Raw genomic sequence first — 14,142 nt, 5'->3', positions numbered from 1 at the left:
TTTCATTCACAGGCTAGCTCTTGGAGAACTTACAAAGTCCTTCATTTTATAGAATATCTGAGGCCCTCAGGAGCAGTATTGTGTATATCATCCATGCGCAAGGGCTGTACAGCTTTTGTGTGGGCTAGCATGCATGATAACTACTATGGCTATGCAAGTGCAGAGGCAGACTGATGCTCCCATCTGCCTTAACCACAGGACCCTGCTGCAGTGGAGGTGAGCTGTGCTGGCCTCGTCATTGCAGGCTGCAGCGAGTAGCCATCCCTCAAGCAGCCAGCAGCTCTGTACGGGGCCGCGCTCCTCCAGCTGTTAGCTGGCACCAGCTCCGCTTGTTGGGGAGTGGGAAGCAATCAGGCCAGCAGCTACTTAGGTTTTCCCCAGAAAAAAGCTCTGAACAACAGCAAAGAAAATCTTGTTTGATCCTGAACCTAAAACCATTGAACCAGATCCCGTGTCCCCTGCAGACTCAGTCAGATTTAGCACTCTTGAAAGCCATGCTTTTTCCCAGGGTTTAGGTGCCCTACCCCAGCATAATCTCCCAGGTGGGCCAGATACAAGGTTTGGCCTTGTATGGAGCTAACTCCTACAACAAATGTGGTGAGCTCATTTTAGCCTACACAAGTCACTTGCTGGCACGTCCCGCCCCAGAATTTGGCGCACACGGCAGCCAAGCAGAGGGCCACTGTCGTCACTTGGCGTTTGAACTGCATTTGAAGACAGAGAGGCTGTGAAATTAAAGCAGCCTGGAGCAGTCTGCCTTGCTCACTGACCATGGTCTGCTGACAGCTACCAAGCCGTGGTTTCCTACAAGTCCTCACTCAGTTCTATAGCCAATGACATTTTTTTGTCCCAAGCTGTAGAGTTATATGCTTTACTTTTTGCCTTTTGCTATATTTAGTACAGAGATGGTAAAAAAACCTTTTTTTTGTAAGTCTTTGCAGAAAATGTCAACATTTGAATATTGGGTTTGTTTCACAATGTTTGAAACAGACATGTGTTTATTAGAAATATACATATTTATTTCTGAAAGCAGTATTAAATGAATAGTTACCTACATGTTATGTGTCAGAACACAATTGTGCTAAAAAATACACATTTAATAGCATTTTGATCACTGTGAAAAAAATGGGACAAGGCACATTTTTTTTCCCAATATTAGCTTTTTTAAAGCCATTTTTTTCCATGGGGAAAAATGTTATGTTAAAAAAATGAGGCTCAACTAACTTTGCACTAAGCGGTGGCAGCACGTAAATTTTGACCCCCCTCAGGGTTTTAAAGTCTCTCTCTCTCTCCCCCCCCCCCCCTTCTATATTTACATTTAATGCTATAGAGCTAAGTGCATTCCTCTGCCTGCCCTCAGTCTGCAGCCCCTGTGAGACAAGACTGAATTCACAATCCTTGGATAGTTGTGTCTCTTTTACATCACAGAACATTTCTGCTCAGCAGCCTGCTTCATTTCGGTGAAGGTGGCTTGTGCCTTTTCTTTGATCGCATCCATGTCCATATTCTGGATGTTCTGCAGCTGTCCCAGGATAGAGTCCTTTTCCTCTTCCTCCACCTGATCTTCTGCCACCATCTTCTGAAGGTCCTCTGGCAAACCCACATCATCTCCAGCCATCTGTATTTGATTCTCATCCAATTCACTCTGATACAAAAAGCAGAAAATAAAAACAGTACCTGACAGTATTTCTGCTATCCCAGGATCTACCAATGAGTCTCTTTTTTTTTGTTTGTTTGATTGATTGGTTGGTTGGTTTAGGGAGAACCGAAACATATGCACAGATTTTTCAGTCAAAGTTTTTAGATGCAACTTGTGAATTCAGGGCCTCAATCAGCCCCCATACAGGTGCTAAGATTTTTCAGACAATTATGTCAACTGTATTTCTTTGAAGGATTTCAGTAGTGTCAAAACTGAAGCCCTCAGTGTCACTTGCCACTTTAGAAATCTGTGCCATACGTGTTTGGTAACATGCTGATACTGCAGGAAATCCACCACAAGTTCTTTGCATCCACCAAAGACATGCTGCAATATACTGCCTAGGCTGTCATCTGTTGTGCGATTTGGTTGATGAAGCAATAGCTTTAGAAAAACTGTGTGGCTACCATTCCCCTATTCATTTGGTGGTGGGTATTTTTAGATATCAGCACTAATTTTCTGAATTCTTTCTGAAGAAAGATGCTTTAAACTTAGGAAAGAATTACTGGAAGACAGGTCTCCATCTTCCCCAAACCATGTGTAAACTATATCTAGGTCTTCAGTTGGCATCTCTGAGTTGTGATGAAGAGCAGGGGCTGCCTGGTGCATAATCAGAGCAGTGTTGCAGTGCTGGTTAAGTGGGGTAATAGGAGGACTTAGACAACAAAAGAGAGGATGGAGGTTGGGTGTGAGTCTGAGAAAGCTAAAGGAGACAGGAGGAGGAACTGGTTAAGCAATTAAAAGGGCTGAGATGCCATAAGCGCTACACACACTTGCTTCCTGCCTGCCCGCTGAAACGCTCTATCAGTTGGGTTATGTCGATTTTTCAAACAATAGCAATTTTGTTCACATTTTGTGGTGGATTCTGATGGATCCAGAGCTCAGAAGAACAGGATATTTTGACACAGTTCACACATCAAAGATAAGCATTAATGCCTCATTACATCTCCAAAATGAAGCATGACAGCAGCAATGGCCTGATATGAATAAGCAGCAATGCTGTCAGCAGGAGGTGTTTTTGAGAGTGAGAGGGGTCTTGGGTTTGCATGAATGAATGAATGGAAGGGCAGATATGAGCAATGCCTGTGTAGTTTCAGGCCTTAGCAAGGACAGGCAGACTGGGATTCTTGACTGCATAGCCACTATTTACTGTTACATGTATTTACGCAGCTTTATGTTTGCAATAACTGTACTTCCCCGTAACCTGATTTCTCCCCATATCTCTTATGAAAACATGGAGAGGTGTATCATGATCGTTACTACTATGTGACTAAAATGGGTGAAGATGTCTCTTGACCCCTTTGGGTAAGGGTTGCTGCTATCAGACCTGTGGAAGTTGGAAACAATATCCCAATCAGCAGAAATATTCTTTATTGATTGAACAGGAAAAAAAAATGTGTTAAGCTTTTAATCAGCAAGTGCTGGCTATTGGAGGAGTTAGCCCTTTTGAAATGCTCACAAGTAGCAATAGAGGATGATAAGAAAAAGTCCCCCTAAGCAGACGAACACACACGTTCTTTTCTTCAGCACTTTTTAGAATTTAAGACATCATCACTGCACAGTACTTATATATTATGTGGAGAGATGTCCATACAGCACACACAAAGGCCACTTTGCAATGTGAACAACTGTTTGGCATGTTCTTGCACCAAAGCCCCCGTCTTACTGAAGTCTATGGGACACACAACACAATTTGGGCATTCAAAGTGTTCTCTGACCAAAGAACATATTCAGATGTAGCCTAAAGCAGTACAATTCTGCCCAAGTTACCTGCCTCTACCCACTTGGCATTTAGCCTGTCCTTGAATAGACCTAGTATGGGCTTCAACAGGGTAGGGTCGCTCATCAACAAGCCAAGAAGCACATAAGATGTGTTCGGCCTCCTCTTTCTTCTAAAATTTGAAAGATCTGGTTGTTACTTTGATTTGAAATGGAAATGTAGCATTAAGTTTCTGATTTTACCTGTTCGGATTTTTTTTTTAAAGTCTGGTGGAAGTAAGTTAAAGCTTGTTTTCTCACAAGGAGAGACCAGAAGATTTTCCCACAGAATGTTCTTAAAGTCAGGCTCATGCTGCAAGTGTCCAAATACACAGTGAGTCTGCAGCTCCAAGCACTCACTTCTGAAAGTCCGGGTCTGAAATGTGTTGCCGGAAATGCATCACATCTGTTAGTTTCAGACAGCAGCTTGCAATCAGACTGCGAGCAGGGTGTGCAGATCCCTACCGTGGGATGCACACATGGGGACTGTTACTTGCACAAAGCCAGACATGGCCCTGACAGTGACAGAGGCACTAACCTGCATCAGAACACTCAGCTTGAACTACAGAGAGCACCCAAAATAGGCAGACCTCATGGACAGGACAGCTGGGGCCAGGGGGTCTAACAAACCCATAGAGAAAGCCCCTCTAGAGCCTGGCAAACCTGCACTGGACTGGATGGCCTCTCTCCTGATGACTTTAATCTCCATAGTCCCCAGGTCTCTGCAAGTGTTCAGCCACCCTTTTAGGATCTCTGAGAACACAGAAGCAACATCTATTCTAGTAAATTAAATATGCCTGGCACTGGTCTCTTGCCCCAAGGCCAGCTGGCCTGGAACAACTCACTGTGATGCTATTGAACTCTCTCACCCTACCAAACAGGGTGGTCCCATCTAACTGCCTACTGGGAATGCCTGTCCTAACTCCCAAACCGGCCCTGGGAACTGCTTGGGAGAGTGCCCAGGCCAAAACTGGGTCAGACACTATTCTGACAATTCAACAGTATAGGCAACGGACTCCTAGTGCCTAGTAATATTCTTTGACCCTGATCATGCATCTGATATAGTCAGACTCAGATCCGTTTTGTTACGGGTACAATATAATACAGAGTTCTTCATACCTACATGATTCACAGGTGTGAGCAGAAAGCAGTCTAAACATCTGTTTACATGAAGTCTGATCGTAAACAAAAGAGATCAAAGCTCACAGACTAATCCACAGCAGAGCCAAACTGTTTTCCAGCATCACTGTGTGATGTACTGCTTTCTTTATGTCTAACTTATCCTGTCATAAAATTTACCTGTGCCTATGCGCAGAGATCTTTAGGTACGTGAATCCAGACCTCATCCTGTGATTCATCACCTATAATGCACCAGTTACATATAAAATTGGAGTTCATCTTGCCTTGACCTGCAAGTGGGATTTTTTGGTAAGAAATGCAGCAGCCCCATACTGGCCTATGCCATCGGAGGGCTGCAGGTACCTCACAAGTAGGCGAGGAGCCACGGGTTGGAACCACCAGCCTTCTCCCCCGCAAACACCCTCTTGTGCCATCCCTACACGGGGATCACAGCTTGGAGCACAGGGAAGGTGTGCGGAGGCTGCTTGACGCCCCGGCTGTCAGGGCCTCGTAGGCACCGCCGTGTCATTGCCCAAACTGGCTTCAATGAGAACCCCCTTACCCTTGGGGCCCAGAAACCCCATTTCAGCTCAGGTCAGGCCCCTCCGTCCTGCCCTAAGCTACACCGTGGCTGGGCCTGTGCCGAGGCCGTCCCCTGCGAAGCCTGGCTTGTTGACTGGTTTTCCAGGATGGACCATGCTTTGCCTTCCCTGACGATCACTGGGCTGTCGCTGGACCAGCCCCAGCTCTGCCTGCTGCGTTCAGAGCCTGTGGGTGAGGGCACTGCTTGTGCTGGGGTCCCCCACCGCCCCAGCCTGGACCCTTGCAGGGAGCAGTCCTGGTCCCGATGCCTCCTGACATTCACATTGTGACTCCATTTTTCCACAGTGGATCTACAGCTGTTTCAATCTGGCCTATTAAGAAAACATTTAGATCAGCAAAAGAATTCTTCAAGCTTAGCAAATACTTGTTTTCAGATACTTATCTAAAGCACGTGTGCACTGAAGAACTTCTCCTGAGAGGTTTCTCTTTCTGCCTGGTCAATATGCATCCCCCGTGGCACAGCTAGAGCTTATGTAAGGGCTGCATACAAGTCAAAACCCCTTTAGTTCTCAAATGGTGCTATTCATTAAATCAAGTCTTAACAATATTCCCATCACAGCACAATAGAGCCAAGAGCTGTTTGAGGTTACATGACTACATGTCCCTTTCATGGTGAGAAGCTTTCCTTTTTAATGTCTTTAGCAGCACTTGTTATTGAAAAGACACCTGATTGCATCTGAATACTCTTTCCCTCTGAACATCAGCAAACGAAAAAACATCCTGCTGTTGGGTAACTGAGAATGTTGTAGAGCAGTGCCCACAGAAGCGCTTTGACTAGGGGAAGGGATCCACCTGCTCGGAGCAGATGACATAGTCCCTTCCAGAGGTGCTAGAAATGCATATATCACAACACAACCCCCAACACTTGGGCAGAAGAACGGCACTGATGTGCCAATACTCTGACAGAGAGTAGTGGCATTTGAAGTGACATGGTGGATACATGTGCAGATCAGTGATGTGAAAGGGGTGGTGGGGCCCATGGGGAGAGGTTGCTGTGCCGCAGGGGAGGTCTTTGGACAGGCTGGATGGGCCTGTGGTCAGATGTTCCTCTCCTGCATCGCAGGCACCATCATCTCAGGCCCCTGTGTTTGGACCTTGCAGAAGTTAATTGACTACTGGCTCCCAGTTCAGGAAAAAGGCAGTAAGTGAATAAAGAGTTTGGGGTAGGGTTTTTTTTTAATTATTAAAATATTTATGTGTGCATTTATATAATTTTTTAAAAATGTTTTGTATGGAGGCAATGCATTGAATACTCCAAAGATGAAAAACTTGTCCATAGATCAAATGTCTCATGGCTAAAACCACCTTTCTGATGACAAACCTAAGTTGACAATTCTGTTAATAGGATTAGGTTCATTAAGGGACTGCTTTCTCTTATAAATCTGGCCCAGACAGCATGGAGCTTTAGATTTTGCACTGCAAAGGGGGCCCTGCTTAGTCCTGAATTTCATGCTTTCATTTACAATGTGTGCTAGTGATTGATACTGGTAATATTCAGGGTTTCTATCCCATACTAGGCTACCTGAAATGACTTTCATTTTTCAAAATAATTAATGCATTATCACAGGTCTGAGAGCATTTTGCTGCCATACAGGTGTACCATAGAGCTGATTTTTTTTCAGGGACACACGGCATGCACGTAATAATTTCATTTTCTTCCTGAATATAACATATGTTTTCATAAGGGCTGATGATAATAAAGCGGACCTTCAACCAAGAAATGCTATATATGTAGACAGAAATGCAGAAGAGCATGTCCTGCAAAATTTACTTGCAACTGCCACAACTCAGCAAAGCTAAGTATATGCTTAATATCTTCTCTGTTGTCATAACCTTGGAGGCAAGCCTTCTATTGTTATTACTGAAATTTGGCCCCAAAGACCACTTAGCGTATACCAAAGTCAAGATCCTGCCGGAGACGGGGCAGATCACCATTGTATGCTCTTGGGCGCTGTGAACCGGCAGTGCGCTCATCGGAGGTCAGCCAAGGGTGACTGTGGAGACCTGAACACCATCTCAAAACTGAAAAAATCACTACGGTTGGGAGACTTTCAAAATCACAGAGAAACACCCAGCTCCACTGACTTTTAGGTGAGAGCTGGGCACATAAGTGTCCTGAAGCCTTTGAAACTAGCCCTTCTTGGGATGTAAAGCTGAGGCCTCGCAGAGTGTGGTGAGGTCGTGGGGAAATGCTGTTCAGTAGCTGGCTCAGCATATGCCTCCAAAAGGAAACCAAAGCCTCATGATATTTTACTACTCAGCTGCTAATTAAAATGCTGGTGTTTAGAGATTTAGGCCTTCAATCCAATCAACCACTTAAAATCTTGTACTTCATTTTTTTTTTTGCATAATTAATCTTTCTGTAATTAAAGTAACCCTCAGGATACGTTTTCCTCTTTCCTGTCGCAATGCTGAGCACTCACAGCCCAGAACAAATGGTGTATTGCAACTGATTAATACAGAAGAGCATAGTGGATAAGCTGCCCTTGCTCCTTCTACCCCCATATATGACACTGGTCATGCATAAAGCTAACATATATCTGTGTTTCTCCAGGCATATCCCTTTCTCTTCCAGATGGATATTCGGCCTGGAGGGAATCTGAAGATGTGGTGCATTTCTCCAGTCTTTTTGATGCCAGGCTATAGATGTGAGTGAGTGCCAAAATTTCCCTAACATATCTACGGCAGGAACAAGTATCAACCTTACGCACAGAGAGCGGCTCCTGTGCTTACACCAGGTCCTGTGGCGGCACGGGCCCTGTGCTGTGCGCAGGCAACACGCACAGTCCGTCTGTTTCACCAGGGACAGAGCAGAAAGAGCTCAGCACCTTTGATTCATCCCCGATGAGCGCGATGGATTGCAGATGCTCTGTGCAGCTTGTAGGAGATACGCAGGTTTGATAACGCCTGGAAACATTAGACTACACAGCACAGACACGCGTGTTTCTATAGAGGGACCTGCAGCCATAATAGCAACAGCCCTAGGAGTGAAAGAGAGATCAAAGTTCAAGTACAAGTAAGTGTATGACCTTGATAACCATCTGCGACAGACTCATGGGCTAATAATACTTCCATTTAAAGGGGTTATTTGAATGAGAAGCTATAGCTGTAGCAATAAGCCTTCATTTTTGAAGATGACAAACTGTGGCTTCAGATAATTTTAAAAGTCAAACGCCCTTACAGAGAGTTTGTTGATCTGAAATGAGTTGTTCTATAGAACTGCACACACTTCAAATTTGCTTACAAAAGCTTTGTTCAACACTGACACATTTGAAGGGCAGGTAGATGTAGCTTAATTGAGGTTTCTCCGCATCATTTTTCCCCTTGCTTCCTCCCTACCAGTACCTGTCCCAAAACACTCTGCCATACTTTTTGAAGACAGCACTTCTGTTTCTTGGAAAGCCGGTTAGCAAGGTTTTGGTTGCAAAAAACATGTTTTCAAAGTTAGAGAAAAATACATTTTTCATCCCTGATTTTGAATGAGGCCTCCCAGACTGGTTAAATACAGATGGTATAATTTTATCTAAGTCACAAGGTTGATTCACTTTTCAGCCAAATCATAATTTGCCTTTAGGGTTCAAGCAAATGATCGTTTTAAGAGTGGTGCAATTTTATGAACATGGCACTAGAGGGCCTTTGACGGCTCAGGGTTAGAAACAGCATCAAACTAACACTGTAGAAAAAAACCCCATGATTTACCATTTGTGTTTACATTATATAATCACTTTCTGAGCCTAGGTGACTGTTAATTTTTAATTGCTTGACTGCTGGGTCCTCTCCTTCTGGCATTTCTGATGTTCCAGTGGGAAATTCTTTAAACAGTTCAGCAGACATGGTTGCAAATGTTTTCGTGTTTAGTTGTGCTTGCCACAGAAAATGCATAAATATTCAGTTCTATTGCTTGCAGGTTCTAAGGTTTTAAAATTCCTCAGTCACATTCACCTTTTCTCCCAAGTCATGCAGGTAATGGAATCTAAGGGGCTAGCTGGCTCAGACCAAAACTCTGTTAGGGACTGTCAAGTAGTTTAACGATAGGGGTGACGGCACAGCTTTCTTCATTACAGAAACATCACCATCTTGTGAGAGGAAATCATCTCCAGAATATTCAAGTTTCAAAACTTTTTTTACCTTTTATTTTTTTAATAGGCAAGATCTGTGGATGTTTAGTATAGGCTTAGTGCTAAAGCCTGTACTTTGATAAAGAAGAGTTCTGCAGTTAAATCCCTGAAAACATGGAAGACAATCAGAAAATAAACAAGGGAGCAAGTCTTCCCTCTAAATTTGGAAAACACTTTAAATACAGTAGAGAACTGTCCTTCCTTGTATCCATGTGTTTTTATGTCAGGAAACTACTATCAACCTAAATGCCAGCTATGCTGTCATGATCCAGAAGCTATTGCAGCTGCTGCCTGCTTTTAACAAAGCTCCAGGTTTCTCCATTGCTTGAAGCTTCTGTTGTCTGTATTTTGGTTTTCCTGCCAATATTTGACAAACAGTATCAGGATCACTAAAGAAAAAAGAATGGGCAGTTTGCTTGCACTTCTTGGAAGATGGTAGTAAAAATAAGCCTTCAGAAGTTTAGCAGAACTGAAACATACAGCTTGTAGAAGAGTTTTCAGCGACTTTTGCTTATAGCTTTGTTTTTTAAACTGTTGCATGTTGCTAAGAACACATACTAACTGAGAGACACCATCAGACCAGATACCCAACTTTCCTAGTCATCTGTTTCAGATCTGACAGTATGGAGAGGGATTACAAGAATCTTTCCATTAGATTTATCTACTGAGCAGAGAGGAAAAAAAAAAAAAAGGGTCTAAAAGAAGCAGTCACTGGGGAAAACCATGGCTCTGGCCCCCTCCATTTCTGTACTGAGCTGCAGTGGGGTTCCTACTAAGGAAGGCAATTTGCCATTTTCAGAACTCTGCGTTGGTAGTCAGTTTGTTTTAAAATTGGCCACTGAACTAGATGAGATCACAAACTACAGGCTTACCTTGGGGAGTCTGTACTTTTCTCTCAGGTGAACCCTCAGACAAGCTCGCTCTGCTTTTTTCTGTGCAAACGCTGCATCTCTTTCCATCCTGGGAATCAGAAAAAAATGTTTCTTCACGATACTAATAAAGTACGGTCTTTTACACTGAACCAGTTGCTTGGCTGCAAAAAGCTACACGCAGGAGTTATTCCCAAAGTAATGTAACTTGTCCAAAGGCACAAAAGGAGCAATATCAATAAAGTGATGCTAAGGGGCCAGACTTCCTGCACCCCAAGCTTGTTCTCAGAACAGTTCCCTTGAGTCCCATGAAGCATGAAGGATAAGCCAATACTACTTGTCTGGAGTTTGTACCTCTAACTTGCTGTTATTGCTCACTATAGCAATTAACAATTCCAATGAGCAGAACAGAAAAGTTACACTTGTTCCTTGCTTATTCCACTGGGGCACTTACAGAGACCTGGCTGCCCGCCAGCGCTCCTGTTCTGCACACACGGCATTCTCACAGTGTAACCACGCACACACACAATGGCAGAATGATCTTTCTGGGTCAGACAACAAAAGTTCACCTATCCTAGAGCCCCATCTCCAACAGCAGACACTAGTGGACACTTAGAGAAAGAATTTAAGAAAAGGATAAGCATCTTGTATGAAAACTGCCCAGCTTCCCAAAATCAGTGGTGTCCCTACAGCACTGATTTCTGGTCCTGGAGCCGGAAATTGGCTCTACATCACTGTCTTTAATAGCCCTGGGTGGCCTCTGTCATCTATGAATTTTCCTGGTCTTTTCTGCATCCATCTATTGTTTCAGAACATCCTACAGCAATGAATTCCACAGCTTCCCTGTGTGGAAATGTATTTATCTGTGATTTTATAAAATGCTTTCATTAGATTTAAGAACCGATCAGCACAGTTTTTGTTTAGATTACTTGTGTATTTATTTGCAAAATATGTCTTCTCAAATATTTTTACTAATATTTAATAATATTCACCTTCTCCCCTATCCCTTTAATCTTTTTTCCCAGAAGCACTGTCACGGAAATTCTCAGGCAAAATTGGTTTTGCTCCAGTATAGGTATTTTGTCACATAAAAGCTACTTGCAGGATGAAATGGTATTTTTCCTCTGCTTCCACAAATGAATTTTTAGGTCTCTCTCTCTCCCCCCCCCCAAAAAGGTTCACATTAACTGGAAGCCATCGTAAACTTCTTTCAGCCTGTCATTGATGGGAAGATTGGAAAGAGATTTTTTTTTGGAGGCCTTCTGGCATATTTTTCCTCTCTTTCTCACCCTTCCCTTCTGTTACCCACTCCTCCAGAGGAGCCATTAGCAGCCATAGCCGGTACTGGGACACGTTCCCGCAGGGCAGCGTGCGCAGCATTACCGCACATCCCTTCAGGTGTCCTATGAGGCTGATTTTCTGCGCAGGTAGATTTGAGCCTTTCACTTGTCCTGGCATCATGGGAAAACTCACTCAGCCAATCTCCCACCATCGCCTGGGCCCTATTGTCTGGCCTAATCTTACACCTTTTTGTTTTGGAGGATCTAACCATTCCCTGGAACATGAAGCTTTGTAGGAACAGGAAACAGGTATAAAAGTAGTCGCGTGACAGTCAAGAGCCTGTGATGTACAGCACAAACTGCTGGTCCCCTCTTGCTTAAACTCTTGTGATGCTGGAAGCAAATTCCATGCAACCATACTGGCAACTGCCAGCGCAAGCTACCTGTTCCTGCGAATTACACATTTTCCTGAGAAACAGCAATCTGCATTTGGTGTTTAATCACCAAAAAAAAAAAACCAAAAAACCACCACCACAAAACAACACAAAACCCACAAAACCCAAAACACACCAAACCCCAAACCTGAGAAGAACCCAAAGCCAGGATGGTCCTGCATCAAAGACAAAACTCTATCTGAGTACGACTGCAGCAAGGCACTTCTACTTCTCTGATCTCCGCTCTTGCATGGCTGAAAACTGGGTAAAATCCAGAGAGCCCTGAAACAGATGCTCTGCTTGTTACAACGATTTCTGACACACATTTACATAACGACACCAGTGTGCACTGTCCTGAGCTAATTTTTTCTCTTTGAAAATACTTCAAATGTTCCTATTATAGTTCCAAACTGTACTTTCTGAAGTACTCCTGCACCAATTCTTCAATACAGTTCAGCATGTAACGGACACATGCCACACCTGAAAACATTATAGAAATAATTCCTTTTCCAAGCATTTGCCCTATCCCAGGAATCCCGTTTTGCTTTTCAGTCTCAATAAAGCATCTTCCTGCCAGCAGGTGGTTATTTCTCTTTTAAATATCCCTTAACAAAATGCAGAGCAAAACATTCTGTATTTTATTCCAAACCAAATTGTACCTATTTGAGGTTTTATGATAGAAATGGCTGCTGCTAAATACAGACCTGGATACCTCAAATTCCGTCAGTCATTAACCTTTCACCTATAATCATCTTACATGAGGGATTTACATAACCATTACGTAATTGACCATTAGAGGAACAGATGCATTTGAGATTTAAAAGTAAATTGTTTTATTTATAATTATGCATTATTTGAACTCCTACATGTTAAGTCCTTTATTTTACTTCTGTTTTGATATTTAAACATAACCAGTGGTAAAGATTATAATTACAGATAAAATAAAATTGAGATTTAATCAGTTGAAAATTATTTAGTAGATATAGTAGAACTGTTTAGTAGATTTTAGAAAAAATAACTGAAACTGCAACTACAAAAAATAACCATCTTAAAACTTTTCTCTGAATAACTATCACCCATTTAATATAGCACTCATTACTTTTTCATGTCTGCCATAATAAATATGGACAAAGAAAAGATTATGTATTGAAAGCATACTCCACACGGAGTTCTAAGAGAATAAATCATGCACATTTTGGAATTAACTCCTGCACTACAAACAGCTTTGTACCTATCGAAAAATTTGATGGATAAAGTAACATTGACTAGGAATGAATGCAGCACATCAAGGTGTGGAAGTAGCAGGAAAGTGTAGGAGAGAGCTGCAGGATGGGGGGGGGGGGGGGAGGGAGAACATAATATTTTATCATTTCAGTTGGTGAACTTTCATTTTGGAAAGTCTCTTTAGCAAAGATTCTTCTGCTTTAAAAAAAAGGGAAGAGAGCTGAATGTTTGGCTTTTTCTTGGGGTATTTTTATCTGCACAAAGTTACCAAGAATCAGCCCCACACTGATAATAAGGGAACAGGTACTCACTTCTCTTCAACGACTTGCTTTTGATATTCCTCATACTCCTCTCTGGTCATTCCTGCAGCTGCTGCTGGATCAGAAGGAGTGCTTTCTTCTTTGCTTTCTTCCCCTCCACCTCCAAGTCCCAAATTCTTTACCTGGTTGCTCAACATACTTTTCATTAGAAAGGCCATCTTCTCAAGAAAAGAGGAGCTATAAGCAAACTACAAGAAAGCCAAACCAAACCAAAACTGTTTTCAAAACCAACAATTGTAAGCAAGAGAGTTTCTACAGCCACATCAGCTCTTCAAGGGCACAATGCTAGTGAAACGTGAATGCCAAAACCAGTTTGTCAGCCATAATCTGGATTAAAGAGTGAACTCCTTAATATCTAGAGGCAGATGGTTCAGATTACTCCAAAAAAATCGTTAGATGCAGCTACCTATTTTTTATATTAATACTTTAAGCTAATTGTAGACACACACATGCACACAAATTATAAATTATAGTGTGCAATATCATTTTGTCGTCTTCAGTCTTGAAACTCTCACTTCCACAGAGATGAAAACATTTCCTGGAGCTCAACAGATCTGAATTAAAAATCTGGTTTACTAAATAGCCATAGTAAAATTGTAAAGTTCAGGCTACCGAGCAGAAAACCCTTTTGGATTTACACAATCAAATGAGATTTGAAAACTGGAATTCTTCATTAAGCAAAAAAACCAATCCTTTTTATCCATTAGTATCTTTATCATGT

General features: G+C 42.6%; 1 protein-coding gene across 1 annotated transcript; it reads right to left on the bottom strand.

Annotated features, from left to right (window-relative positions):
• Positions 1-1,417: 1,417 nt before the first annotated feature.
• Positions 1,418-13,579, bottom strand: CPLX4 (complexin 4). The gene is made up of 3 exons (XM_009479474.1): positions 13,413-13,579; positions 10,167-10,254; positions 1,418-1,645 (listed from the first exon to the last, which is right to left on the bottom strand). The coding sequence occupies exons 1-3, from the start codon at positions 13,577-13,579 to the stop codon at positions 1,418-1,420; spliced, it is 483 nt and encodes a 160-aa protein (XP_009477749.1).
• Positions 13,580-14,142: the final 563 nt, after the last annotated feature.

The sequence above is a fragment of the Pelecanus crispus genome, chromosome Z, assembly GCF_030463565.1.
Source record: "Pelecanus crispus isolate bPelCri1 chromosome Z, bPelCri1.pri, whole genome shotgun sequence".
In the NCBI taxonomy this organism is placed as follows: Eukaryota; Metazoa; Chordata; class Aves; order Pelecaniformes; family Pelecanidae; genus Pelecanus; species Pelecanus crispus.
The sequence above is the reverse complement of the archived record's forward strand: the minus strand, read 5'-3'. Positions and strand labels throughout refer to the sequence as shown.